At 35.8% G+C, this 15,156-nt stretch overlaps 1 protein-coding gene across 6 annotated transcripts in view; it reads right to left on the bottom strand.

Annotated features, from left to right (window-relative positions):
- nAChRalpha6 (nicotinic acetylcholine receptor alpha6) overlaps positions 1-15,156 on the bottom strand; it is a 226,627-nt gene that overhangs the window by 12,297 nt on the left and 199,174 nt on the right. For all 6 annotated transcript variants that reach the window (XM_085486606.1, XM_085486601.1, XM_085486604.1 and 3 more), the window contains 4 exons: positions 5,214-5,323; positions 3,217-3,431; positions 1,096-1,296; positions 455-609 (listed from right to left, as the gene is read on the bottom strand). In XM_085486606.1, coding sequence (XP_085342732.1) covers positions 525-609; positions 1,096-1,296; positions 3,217-3,431; positions 5,214-5,323 — 611 coding nt within the window. In that variant the 3' untranslated portion in view covers positions 455-524. The remainder of the gene's footprint in view (positions 1-454; positions 610-1,095; positions 1,297-3,216; positions 3,432-5,213; positions 5,324-15,156) is intronic.

The raw sequence follows: 15,156 nt of genomic DNA, 5'->3' as shown, positions 1-15,156 counted from the left end.
TTCAACGCGTGCAACGGCCAATGAGCCGAGCTTGTTACACGGCGCTTGTTAACATTTCCACGCATTATTAACTGCATTATGGTCATCTGGCCTGTGTCATTCGCACGTAATGATTGCGAACTATACGTACGTACGTACGACACGAATTTGAAGGCTGATTTCGATCTTGCACATACGAGCGACGTACTAGTCGTATATTGTTAAGGGAATTTACGAGCTTCGACAGATCGAACCGACGATATATATATATTTCGGTAAAAATAATATTGAGATTTTTAGACAGTTACTTTTTTTTAGCGTTCTTTTTTACGGAACATATACGGAATGAAATATGAAATAAAAAAAATATAGAAACAATTGGGAAAACTTTTCGCGAACACAATTGAATATTAGGTATGAGGAAGGGGAGGAGGCAGCTGTGATAAAAAGAGAGACGTGTAATTGATGTTCTTACCAAATTCCAGGAGGCGCTATCCCTGGCATTTTTTGTGCATGTTTTTTTTCGGTTCGACCGGGGCAGTCTATTACTGGACGATTATGTGTGGCGCACGACACAGTATCACCACCGTGGCCAAAACCGTGAATAACGTGAAGATGAACAGACAAAGCCTTGATTTCATGGAAGAAAAAAATTTCATGTTATTTTTGTAAGTCGATTTGCAGAATAACTCTTATCGTTTAGATAAATAATAAAGACGAAAAAATTATTCCGTTTGGAAAGAAATTTAAATTGCACATAACAGATATGAAGACACATCTGTCGCGAGATGATCAAAATTCACAACAATTCGATTGACATTATTCCAGTAAATGAACTTTATGCGATCGTGAAATTATTGAGAATAGAAATGCTGAAGAAATTCTTGAAGAATAGCTGATAATTACTAAGTAAGTTTGAAACATTTACATAATGGATTCGTCTAGAGTTAAGTTAATGGTTCGGCGCATAAATGGTGGATGAGTTTTTCCTTGTGCGAAAAATGAGAAATCTGAATTTCGAGCATCGCTGTAAGAGCTATCTCTTTGTCCGTGATTTTTCCGCGAGCGCGCGCGATTCTGCACGAGACCACATGAAAGATTTAAAAGCATCTCAACCTGTCGACCACCATGGCGGCGAACTTCCAGTCGCTAATGACCTCGCCGTCCTCGTCCGACTTTTTCATGCGGCTAGTGATGAACTGCAATTCCTTGAGAATTGTGTGAAGTTCCCTCTGCATACCGCTGAGGGGCAACGATGCCGAAGTCTCTTCGACTGTCGCCGGTCTGGCCGACAACGGTGTGCCGTACGCCGACCTACTGTAAAAGATGACGTCAATTATTGATCATTAATTATTCGTCTCTTCAAGATGTCACGCGATACTTTTCAAGGTAAAGCGTCATCGACACACTGGAAGACAAATTTTATTGCATTAATAACAATTCTGTTCGAAAATGGACGAAATATAATTACTGGTTGAATCTATCAGAACTCCTTTTAATGCAACAAGATTTTTTTTCAGGTGCAGACATTTTGCACAGATCGTTGGAGAATTTGAGAAGATTCGAACATATACAGGAAGTCCCAGAATTACCGTGAAACCTGCTGTTAATGATAAATTTCTGGTATCATTTGGAGATGATTTTTTTCTTAGGGAAAATGTCGAAGCATCAATAGGTTTCGAGTTATAAGCAATTGAAAATAAAGCCTTTTCTTGCGAACTAAACTTTGTGAGAATAAAATATTAACGAAACCAAATTCTTCAGTTACTTTAATAAAATTTTAATTTAAAGCTTATAAAGATACATAATGACAAAAATTGGGAATATGCAAGAAATGATAACCTCCCTCGACATTTTTCCTAATTGTAAGAAAAAATCGTCTTCAAATGTGATACTAGGAATCTGCCATTAACAGGTTTTATGGTAGTTCTGGAACACCTTGTAAAACCTGTTTAAGTTATTGAAATGATCTACTTCGATTTACATGTATAAGAAATATAAAATGCAAAGTTTTAGCAAAATTTTCTTGCGCGGTGCAAAACGATTATGAATTGTCATGATAATTTACATCTGAAAATTTTACAGCATTCATATTTATAATCGTCTTCTTCAACAAGAAAGCCATTAGTTATTAATTTTTGCATTTACATTTGTTAAGATTCTTTTTTTGTTATGTTATTTTACATTATTTGAGCTTCTCTCATTTCAAATAATACACTTGTAAAATTACTATTTTTTATGTAAAGTCCAATGAACACTATATTTTTGTATAAATTTGAACAGAGAATTAGAGCATGAAAATTATTTGTAAGCCGTGCATTCGAATTGGAGTAATAGTTATAGGCATTTCCATTATTGAGTTTTCGTAGGGACATGATAGAGAGGAGAGTAGAGGAGACGGAGGAAAAAACACAGATTGTCGGGCTAAAATCGTCCGGCAAACTCTGGTTTAGCGGTTATTGAAGGGTCGAGCGAAAAAATGTTAGGACGGAATATTTTGTTAACGGCTCGTGAAAACTGGGGTATGGGAGAGAGAGGAAAAAAAAATTCGCGAAGAAATCCCGTGGGAAAACGCGGAAATCCTGGGGTCCAGTGGATTGAGTCAGCGTTTATCGAGGGTCGAAAATCTCGATATTCGATTTCAGGCGGTATAACTATAACTATACTGTTGCGGCCGTTTTTTAAATGACAGTCGCGCGCGCGACAGATTTCGTGTGGGCGATTTCACAGAGTTATTACGGAGTAAACACCGAACCGTGTATCGTCTCGTAATCGATCTGCAATCGTGTCTTCGATTTCTCCCTCCTCCCCTTACACCTCCGAAAGTGTAAAATAACGTCGGGCGCAAGTGAACACGCGAGTTGAATTACGCGCAACAAGGTGCATTTATTCGGAAACACGTATCCCGTCCCGTTTTCGATGCGTTCGTCGCCGCTTATTCGATAGCTCAATGGATTATTATATGCGTTTGTGTCGGTTTTTGTTTTCCCCGGTGCTTTTTTCGCCAGCAAGATTAAAACGCGATTTTCCGTTATTTTTCCGCGAATAACGCTCGCTCGTTCGAGTGTTACTAGAAAAAAAAAATAAATAAATAAACAATCGCTCTTGTTAACGAACAAAACCGAGATAATGCGACTGGCCAGAGAAAATAAGCGTTAAGCTCTGTTTCACGTCGCAGGATTTTCGCCGACCGCGACGGGTTGGAGAAATTGAACAGCGAACACTGAGTGTTGATACCTTATATAGCCTGAGGCAGGATTAGCGGCGCTGTTTCCATGGCGAAAATCGTCGTCGATGTCTAAAACGTTCGCCAGTAAACTCTTACTGCTCCTCTCCTGCAGCTCCAGTTCCTTCATACGATTACTCATGAGAATGGTCTTCTTCGTGATCTTCTTGCCCGGCCGACTCATGCGCAACACACACGGCAGCCATTGCAGAAACAGTATTTTCACCTGCGCATAAACGTCGAAAACAAATTATTAGCTCTTTAAAACTTTCTAACTACATCGCATCTCGCCCAGTTTTCAGTAAATTCGTCTCGCATCTTTGTTTCTTGAATTTTGCCAGGAGAACGTAAAATCGTTCAGAAATTTGAAAGTATAGAATTTTAAACGTGGCGCGCGTATCATATTTGAAGTTTAACAATATTGGGATTTACAATGCTATTTAAGGTTATTAGGTGTAACGGATAATAGCAAATTGCTAGAACAAGTGGAGTTTCCAAGCTGCGATAGCTGTCGATAATTTTGAGAATGTTATTTCTGCCTGCAATCATTTTTTGATCTCGAGATAGCGGCTATTTTGATAGTTATGTGTAATATATTTTGCATATTCCGAGTTTTAACAGCAAAATTCTAAAGAAAATTCAAAAAGAAGGTAAATCTATTAAATTTTTAATCAGTATATACATATATACATATAAATGCAATTTTAAGCTTTTCATACCTGAAAAGCGTATTTCTTTTTTACTCAAGGAATTATTCATTGGATTAAAAATCTAATGTAATGCATTTTATGCTGGCATTATTACATACGAGCGATTTGTAAACAAAGTTTGTTTGAATTCAGATTGCATTTCTCTTTTGTGTTGACGAAACTTATATTAACCGAGGAACGAGTCGAGAGCGACTAACACCTCGAAGGCATTTCAAACTTTCAAGAAATACAGTACTGTTTTTAATGGACGTACTAACTACCGCAAAATTGTTCAAAATATATTGCTAACCATTATTCAAGAGATTTTTCACATACAACTGCAAAATTTCGTGTTATTTCGAATTAAATTAATGGCTTCTGATTTCTATACTTTTTCTTTAAATAATTGCGATTAAGCTATAATTTTGTATTATGATTATAATTATCTGCTATGTGCTATTACGTATTATTATTATGTGTTATTCTGTATATCTGTTATAATATATCTAATTGAAAATAATAATGTCCCATCCTCTCTCTTCAATCTGAAAGTCTGATATATTTATCATCGCATTTTATTATTACGATTATTTTATTATTACGATTATACATTATAATTATTAACGATTTCAAAATTGTTGCTTATTCAATTATCGAGCATAATGAAAAGCAATTAAATTTGTAAATTGCAATTGATTTTGGTATAATACGAGTACAACAATAACGAGAGTAAGTGCAATCGCGACTAATCCGTTTAGTTAAGCGGCTTATTTTCATGTATCTAAAATGTTAATCTTTATTCAACTGAAATATTTTACTACATGGTTGATCAAAGACTGTGTTTTCAAAGCAAGTTGGAAATATCCACGACTATATATTTAATTAATTTTCTCGCGAACTCGTATGTAATCCATTGTACAAAGTTCGTGTCAATGATGAAGATTTCAATTGACAGGCGACTCGTATGCATAGATTACAAACAAAGATATAAATAATTAGTATGATTACAATATAATTACATTAATTAACATTATCAGTGTTAATTAATTAATTAATTAATTAAATTAAAGTCGTTTGTATGCGAAATTATTTTCGTGACAAATTGTTATTTATTTCACAATGTTGTGCCATTAATAACGCATACTGCATTTATCGTTGCATTTATATTATTTGAGAGATGTGTTTGTTATTAATTATCAATTAAAGAGGAATAAGCTAATATTCCCTAAAATTATATATATATATTATATATAACTTTTAATATCATAATACAATAATATTAATATTATGTTTAATTGCATTATAAATATATATCTTACCCAATTTGGCATCACGTATCTATCGGGCGATCTGTGATGATAGTTGAGTACCAGAACGGTCAACACGACGCTGCTCGCCACCATGAACATGATGCAGTTGAAGTATGATCCTGAATCGAGGTATTTTCGAAAATCCCCCGAAGAAAGAATACAAAAAGAAGGCGATTAGTCACGGAAATGGCGTGGACCGACGCTGTTGGCCCGCTTTTTTCATTGAGAATGAAAGATTATTCATTCGGATTCTCTTTTAGCTCAGCTCATAGCCCAGGTAATCGTTTCCTCTTACGCGAAGCTTCTTATGCTTTCATCTCATTTTTTTACTCAACAGATACATTTAATAATCTTTCATTCGCTTATACGACTGCTTGCGCGTTTCCGGTTGCGCGCGGAGAGGTTCAAACACACTCGAACATTTGGAGAATGTATTATGTATTCTAAAAATGTTTTAAAACCCGAAGCTTTAATATATAAGAGAAATGACGACTCCCTCCGAAGAGAGAGAGAGAGAGAGAGAGAGAGAGAGAGAGAGAGAGAGAGAGAGAGAGAGTAATTCATTTTTCAAATACAATTTTCACGGATTTTCGCTCCGATGTTATATTTATCAGGCAAAAGTGCACACTGCGCTTTCAGATCTGCTTGACATCAGCTTGATGTATTTCGCAATTTATATCTTCTTGCATCTATGATGTACGTAGCTTGTGTCGTGCATTAACTTTCTTCACCTCGTTTTCCCCGGAGACGAAGGCTCCATCAATTCCTTCGGTTTAACGAATGACATAATAAACGAGATACACGGAATCATATTTGTACAGATGCATTCTCCTGATGTGTACGGCGAAAAGTTCGAACCTCTCCGCGTGAAAGAAGACACACACTCCACGATGATACACTCGCAATCACAACACACGGCGATTCGGTGCCATCCGAATATACCAGTCACGGAATCTCTCGCGATTCACACTGAAGGCGAATGTTGAGAAAGAAATAATAGCGAAGAGAATTTATTATATTCGATAATAATAATCGGGATAAAGATAACACAGAGCTAAAAGGAAAAGCACACTTACACGAGAAAAAAAAAATATATATATATATATATAATGTATATAGTAGCATACACTATACATTTAGCAACAAAAGTGTCCAAAAGGCAGGATCTAAGACATCTGGATCTCCAGATGTCTTACACGTTTTCCACATTTCTGCATTAAAGAACGTTTAAAGGATGTCGCGAAAGAATATCTGAAGAACGTTTCAATATTTTAAACAAACGTTCCTTAGATAATTTTTAAATTTTCCTTTTGCATTATACTTATAAATAAACGTTTCATTCATCTAACTTCATCTCAATGCTAATAGATTTGTAACAACGACATGATGCATCGATATGAATTGATCACAATTACGCTAAAATCAGCGTCTCTCGCTTCGCTAGAATAATGAAGGTAACTTACGTCAATTATCCATTATGCTAGATAAGCGCAAATAAGAAAAAAAGGTTGAAGATAGAGTGTACTTACTTGTGCGCAAAGTGCGTGTAGACGTGTACGAAAAGAAAGAGGCGAGATGGTTATATTGCGCAGAGAAATAGCGACGGAGAATAGAAAACGCTTACACTATCATGCAGCTATCGAAAATGCATTCTGATAGAATATGCATACAAAAGCCTTCCGTAACCTACTTTCTGTTTCCTCTACAACTTGAGAGAATCATCGATACACATTTAACAATACTTAAAGATAAAAATACAATATAGGAATGCATATCGTGAGAACGTTTAAGCTGCGATTAAGACTACGTACTACGATAATATTGGGATCTAGTTCATCTCTCGACTTTTATTATATCGGCTATTTTACGTGTTCGCGATTAGGCCCGAAACTCCTGTTTAGATACTAGTTATCTCGGAGTTTCGGCGGAACTAATGTAATCGAAGTTCACTTCGATCGCAAATGCTATTATAACATGTAACGGATGTGATGTTGATTAATTATGTATAATTACATAATTTAATTTTTGTAATTATTTTTATATTATCATAGTTTTATCACTGAGTAGTTCATCATCGTCTTCTCCCACCCATGATTTATAGCTGAACGTTAAAAAAATATAATTAAAATAATTAGTCCTATCAATGTATATTTAGGATCAACTCTGCCGTAAAATTTTCTTAATAACGTGAAATATTCCGGCGCCACGCTGTAAAATATTTTAATACTTTTTTCATCGGATTACCTTTTTTATCAGGAAATAACCAAGTTTCTTTTATACAACGGAATAACGTTACATATAACGTAGATGCAAAACGTTTCTCGCAAATTAAAGATTTTCGAGCGATACATTTTCATTTATTTCGTCTCGCTTGCGCTCGGACGCAATATTTATTCTCCCCTTTCTACAATCGCGAAGGTTTGCTCCAATTACGAATCCATTCCCCTTAATTATTGGATCGCTATAATCGGATGAGCGCATCCGAAATGTTAAAATAGGGGATCGCAAATGATCGGACGAGGCGCGCGTGAAAATGAGAAAAAAAGGAGAGCTTCAAGTGTCGGCGAATAAAATACTAAAAGGGTCGCCTTCCTCGTGTTATCTCGACGGCTATGTTAACGGTTCCATAAAGCTCGGCACGAGCGTCTCAGGCTGTGATTAATTGTCGTGTACAAAGAGGCCATCTCCTCTTATTAATGAATCTTTAAGACTCGCCTTCTATAACGTGGTTGCGTATATTTATGACGTTTCGAGTTACTTAATCCGTCCACCGATTATTTCGCTGGAAATTCACATCGAATATATTATGGCATAAAGCTTGATATAAGAATTTACGATATGAAATGCAGGAAATTACAATCTCCCGGGCAAAAGTAGTATTATTCAGTAATATTTTTTGCCTAGTTATATACTATGTTATGTTGATTAAATTTCGCAAATTTAAAGCCAAGGTAAATCATTGTTTACCAGAATTTACTAGAGTTATTTGGTAGAATAATTTAATACAAAATTTAACACAAAAATTTACGCCACATATTTTTTTTTAATTAATTTTTGTTTTTCTAAAATTTCTTAAGGGTGATTCATACATCTTTTAAATAAATGTTTAATAGAGAATAGAAAATACATATTAATCGTGAACATACAGTAATATTTCTTTACATTGAGAATCTTTTCTTTTACACTTTGTTATTTATTTTGTTACTTATTGTTAATTATTGCGTTAAATTCGATTTGAGAAATAGAGAATTGTTAATTAATTATGCGTATTTGTTGAGAGAAACTTTCCGCGTTTTGACAAGTTTTTTACGGATGTGAAATCGAGCAGTACATTTTTTCAAATTAAACATGATGCTGCAACTTTTATATTAATGCAGGACGACGAGAAAATTATATTCCGACGAAACAGCCGCTACTCGCGTATATAAAGTTTTTTTTCCCTCTCATATATAGTTAGGAATATTTATTTAAAATATTTATTTCATACGCATGTGGGCAAACATCCGCCGAACAAAAATTATGTACAATGCGAGATGTGAAAAGCATTTTATTCATAGTATATTCAATTCATGGCAGGCTCCGCAAATTTTTACAAAATAATTCGACTTGCTTCGCGTGCTTCATATTTCGGCCGCCATATGCTCCAATTTAATTATGACCGATGAAATAGCTGACGTCGTCGAATTTCCAACTGACAGATAGGTCGTAATTTAAATTATTCTACCGAATTAATTAGTTATTACATGCGCTGCAACGCCGACCCAGTTAATGTGATGGTTAATGCAGAATTTATAAATCATTGTAATGTCGATGTTTCTCTGCTAAATATATAATTCGGCGAAAAACAATCAATAACGACATGTGTGCATTTCACGTAAATTAAAAAATTGCGTTTACGTTATAATTATAATTATATTATAATATAAAAACATTTGAAGAGAGAAAGAGAATATCTGGCAAAAAATCTTATTTGTATACATTAACTTTTTTCGTATTTACTATAATTCTTTTTTGCGATAAATAGTTTTTTATACGGTATTTAGGACGCGGATATGAAATATTACATTATTCAACGAGATTAAAATAAATACGAAGTGGAATAGAACATTTGAAAGATGTATTTCTTTTTATTTCATCCATTTGTTTCTGCCTTATGCGTGATGTGGTCTTTAATTCATTCAGTTCATAATTACGAAGCGCTAAGAGTTACAAGTGGAATAACTTCTCTATTAAAGAAATGCAAGAGGGCGGCAATTCAACCATTTTCTCATTTTTTCACGGCTTTCAAGCTAATTTTTATGAATGCTGCTGCTTCGTCATTTTAATGCTGCTCACGTAACTGTGATGCTATTCATATCATCATCAATAAAGTATTTCTAAAGAGCCATCGTAATATTGCTTTGTAAAACCGTGTAAAGCTTTAATAATAACAGAGAGAGAGAGAGAGAGTTGAAGAGTTTTTAACAGATCTTTTTTTAAATATCATTAAATTCTTTATTTCGGCTTTAACACCTCCAAATTACGCCTTTATAAAATCATGCATTGAAAAATTAAGTGAAAAACTTTTATTTATTACATTTAACGTAATATTTGCAAGAGAGAGAATAATAGATTAATCAAGGGAGAGTTTATGTTATATGTAATTTATTACAGAAATAAATAATGCGCAAACCGGATACTAATAATTACTTAATAACAGAATCGACTCGCTGAAGAACGAATCACCTGTTTAGTGTTATATCTGCGTTAGACATGCAGATTAATCATTGACATTTTTCATTTCCACTGTTCGTGACACAATTTTCGCGTATTCGCGTTTTCATAGAACTGCTGTTAGATACCCTAAATGCAGTCTATTTGCGCGAGTGTACAAATTTCGCGTCGTTGATGCTCTTTTTGTTTTTTTCCTTTCTTTTTTTTTCGATCCCACGATTCCCCACGAATCTCGCTTCGTTTCCCAAGCGCATTTCCTTTTCTTGAAGGCTCTCGTTTACCTTTTCTATTCCTTGATTACTTCGAACGACTCGTCGACGAAGTGGCTCGTTCGTTACGTAGTCACGTAATAGTTCTCTCTCTCTCTTTCACACACACACACACATACATACATACACACACACACACACACATTTTCTCTCTCTGTATATATTTCTCTTGTCAGTTGAATTGCTTTCCTCGCAGCTTTTTTTTATGCGCTTTGCGTCCCCGTTTTGCGCGCGCGCGTTTGGGTTTACTATTTTACTACTCAATTTCCGCATTTTTACGTACTACTTGCGGAACTGTGAGCTAGTTCTTGGTTATTTGGAACGAATAACCGGTTTTATTGATACTACGAATGCGCATTTTACTCTTCTTTTCGCTTTTGCGCAAACATTACGATGCTCTTTCTTGCTAGGCACAAATTTGCAATAATAATGTTGCTTCGCAATTTCAGTGTCATAGATGCCGTAGTGCTTCTTTTTTTGTTGTCTTAAATACAGTTAAATGTAAACTTTATTAATTAGTTCATTTCTAATCAGAGTCTTCTCATTCAGTAATTTTCTATACATATATACGTACACATGTACATCTTCTTTTTTTTTTTAAATTTATTCCCATTATTACTTTTCCGGAATTACTTTTTGATTTTAATAACGCTGCTGTATTTTGCAAGAGAGATGAAACAACATGTTCCATTGACATTATTACTTTATACAAACGTATAATTTCTACATTATTACTAAAGATTATATTTTTTTCGAAGAAAAATGCTGCCGAGAATGATCGTTGACGATATCACTGCGTTTTCCTGATTGCCAGCAGCACTTTTGACTTCCTTTACGGCAGCTTCATTTCGTTAATTGTGTTGTTGTTGTTCCATGATGTCGTTTTGCAGCTATATAACCACCTACTACATTTTTGTAGCAGTCCAAGAGTATTCGAGCGACTTTACACCTGCATTATCTCTTAATCGCTCCATCTTGAGGATGGATTTTATCCCGCTTTTACGACGGCGTTTTTACATCGTTCTAGCGTAATGCCATTTACAGCGAGAGAGTCATAAAAGGGACCTCATCCCTGCAGGTGACACTCGACTGCAAATTTTAATATACTCTTGCAGTGTTCTCTTTGATGATTTCCCGGGGAAACCATTGTTCTCATTACATCGCCGATTGCCATTCGCTTGCATTCTGATCACCAATCTCATCATGGGGACGCGACGGTTCCTTATTTTCCTTGCGCCTTCGTCTTCGACGCTCTACCTCATTATTTGCTCGATTTTCGCTTGCGACGTCACGTCCCTATAGGACCCTTTCCCTGTGCTCAGGTCGTCGACGAAATGCTCGTTCGCGTCCTCGAAACGAAGGGCGAAATACACGATTGCATTTAAAGAGATCTCTCATTGTCGTAATATCTTTTTACTCTACGTCCCCCATTACTTTCCAATTACTTGGAGCGGTCATGCGCGCGCGTTCGTTTTTAGGTGGAAAATGCTTGCTTTTTTCTTTCCCTTTTTTTCTTTTACTTTTCATAAATGTCATCCTCGCTTTTCTTTCTCTTCTTATTTTATGTCTGTCCTAGTTTCCTTCGTTTTACGGGGTATCGCTGTAACATTTTGCGGTCGCCCTTGATTACAGGCGAACGTGCGTTTATGACTCGGTCGTGTGCGGTTGCACCCTTTGCATCTTCAAAGTCTTGTGGCGCAGTCTACGTATAGGACTCTCTGTTCCCGGCTCTTTTCACGGGCAATATTTCGAAAACCGTTCTATCCGGATGCGCTGTTTTACGGCCTCATACTCGATCCGGTCTTCATATTTCCGTCATCGGATCGTTATTGTTTATGCAGTACTTTTTTGCCGTATTTTCTATGTCAGAGTGTAAAACTCGCGGCGCGAATGGAAAGTTTTGCGGCGAGAAAGGTGTCGGAAAAGTGCGCCGCGAAATGTGTCGAAAGAGAACTGTTACATAGATTGCTCTCTCGCGATTCCGTCTTAGAAGTTTTCGCCACAATATTGCTTCTCGATCCTGACTTCCTCGGGAAGTTTTCGCTCTCGAATCGAGCATCGCAAGCTCGCGAACACTTGGTTCTCTTCTTCAAATAATTCTCGCGACGAGGAGAAAGGCGGCTCGCATCATTTGATCTTTGCGAAAACGATTGCAATTTTATTTTGCAAGGGTGTAAAGAGAAAAAGGAAGAGTACGTTATGAGAAGAGAGGAAAGAAGAGAACTTGTTGTATAGCTGCGACAGAGAATAAAATAGCGAACGTCCTTTGGATACGATGTTCGTCAAAGTTGCATGATTCTTGGCGACTGCAACGAGTCGTTTCGTAGCCGGCTACGAGAGTACAGAAAAAGAAAGTGGCAAGAAAGAAGGGCTATATACGAAAGAAGGAATTGTAGTGTAACATGAACGACTCTCAGACCGTCCATCCGCTCGATTGAAATCTTCGACTAGCTGAAAGAAGAGATTTTCGTGATAAATGTATCAATGTATTATTTTTTTGCTTTTTCTCTTATTATTTATATAAATAATGTTAGCTAGAAACAATTTTATTATAAATAATTTAATGTGATTATTACAAGTTTGCTACAATCAAATCCTTTATTATAAAATATGTGCTATATTATTATTATTATTATTATTATTATTATTATTATTATTATTATTATATTAAGGAGATAGTAATAAAAATAGACAAATTGTTTTAATTTATATAATGAATCCAGAAAATAATTAAAACGGAAAAAATAATGCTTGAGAAAAGATTAAACCTAGCTGTTGTGATAATTAATTTTGCACACGATCTCGCGCTCTTTTCAGGTCGACAACAAATTCGTGTGTATATATGAATGAAATCTGATTTGTCACTATAGATCTATAGTAAACATATTACAGGCTGTTCGGTTACAAAACGTTGAGAATCTCTGTTTCACACGACGACAATTGCAGCCGGCAACGACAACGTAGCCTCGTTTCGTTTTGTTCGCGTGGGAGAACGTACAGTAACATGTACACACACCCATACAGAGACATTTGAATAAGTCACATGTGAGTTCTCTTACGATTTTTATCAGTATCGTCCACCTGTCGGTAGCTCGCGCATTTGTGGGCGTACGTGGTCGATAGCTACGCGTGCGGAGGTGTAAATAAATAAATCACGTCTGAGCGCTATACGAGTTTCCGTACCATTGTTGCTCCATTGTACTTCCCGTCTGCGATGCTGCTATCGTTACTATAGTAATTCTTTCGGTGCATTATTTAAGTCAAGTAATCCAAAATTTACGAGCAGCATTTCGAAAAAAAGACGATGGTAATGCTGCTGATGTCGTTATGCATGCATGATATTAGACAGTTGAACATTAATTATAAAAGAGAGTGAATTCAATTTTTTTTAAATATCTTAAAGAAGAATAAAAGCTCTAGAAAAAAAAACCCGATAATGTTTGAAATAAAACGCCGAGTTACATTTATACCGATGTCTCCAAGTATGACGAAGATCTTGAAGATGAGCGATAGGAGCGAATTCAATTTCTCTTAGGAAAGATAATTCGCGGAGAGTCGTGTAGAGAGCATTTTTGCCAATGTTTATATGTTTTTGTAACGAAGATTTAGCGGTACGATTCGTTTATATATGTACGACTGCTGTTGCACGTGCGAGAGAGAAAAAGGAAAATCGTAAATTTGGCCGTATTACGTGCGCGTCGCGGTCCGTACGTTAGCACGAATGTCTCGGAATTTTATTCGATGCATTCGGCGGCACGCGTCGTTTATCGAATTGCGAAACGGATTTTCGCAGCACTTACACGTCCCGTTAGGAGCGCATGTTCCGACCGAGATTATTGTCGACAGTTTGGCAGTCGTTTACGTCCCGCTTCGCGTAAGGATTGCTCTCTTAAAAGCGCGCTCTTTTCGCGGCTCAACGCGCCGGAAACGCAGCATCCTCCTTGTAATGCGAGCACGGTTTTATTATACAACTTCTTGCCTGAGTCTTCACCGTGTGGTGGTTGCGCTGCGAAATTCCGCGACTTTAGAAATTCCGAATCTTTAATCGTCTCAAGCGCGTTTTCTCCGCTTGTTTTGCGCCGTTAAAGCGGATTAATTTTTTATCGTACGAAATTTATTGATTATTTACTATACTCTTTTACTAAACCACTGTACTTTTTATTATACCGTGCTATTTTGCGTTTTGTTTCGAGAAAAAATAGTGTATTTTTATATTTTTGAATATCTATATATATGTTTTATGTATTAAATATTTTTTAATACGTTGAAAGAACAGAAAAATGATTATTAAATTAAAATCATATTTCAATAAAGACATTAAAACAAGAAAATAGAATCCATAAATATATAACAAAATAATTGAATTTAATTGCTTAAATGCACTTTTCCTCGGATACATTATTAATACGAGAAATCGAGATCGTAAATTGGGGGCAAACTGTAGATAAATATAATATATACATTAATTTTGAATTTAAAGATCGAAAACAATTTTAAAATACCAAGAAATCGAGAATATTAATATTACAAGAAGAAAGAAGTCTCTTTCTGATACTATACAAATGGATGAAAATTGACTATAATTAATTTCGCTTGATACAAGTTACCTACATAAAATGTGTTTGACCTCAAGTTGTATATTTATCGTCCGTGTATACGTGACCAATATTAGAAGTGAACTTTCAAATAAGGAACTTTATATATATATATATGTTAAAGTTGCCTGTTAGTGGCGAGGTGTAGAGAAGGAGGAAATACGAGAAGATAGAAATTTCCCGCAAGCGTAGCCGCAGTTAGTACATTTTCGAACAACGTTACCCAAATTGCGCTTCGTTGCACGGTTATCAGCGACATAAATGATATATCGTCGGAGAAAGAACTACGCGAGAGCTTAATGACTCGCTAAGTTAAACTTAACTGCGTTTAATTGTAAAATGAATCACCCTTAAATGCACTCTCTGACGACGAGT

Source organism: Nylanderia fulva, unplaced genomic scaffold (assembly GCF_048542155.1).
Source record: "Nylanderia fulva isolate GAGA-0341 unplaced genomic scaffold, ASM4854215v1 Scaffold45, whole genome shotgun sequence".
NCBI lineage: Eukaryota > Metazoa > Arthropoda > Insecta > Hymenoptera > Formicidae > Nylanderia > Nylanderia fulva.
This window is presented reverse-complemented; position numbering and strand designations above follow the sequence as displayed.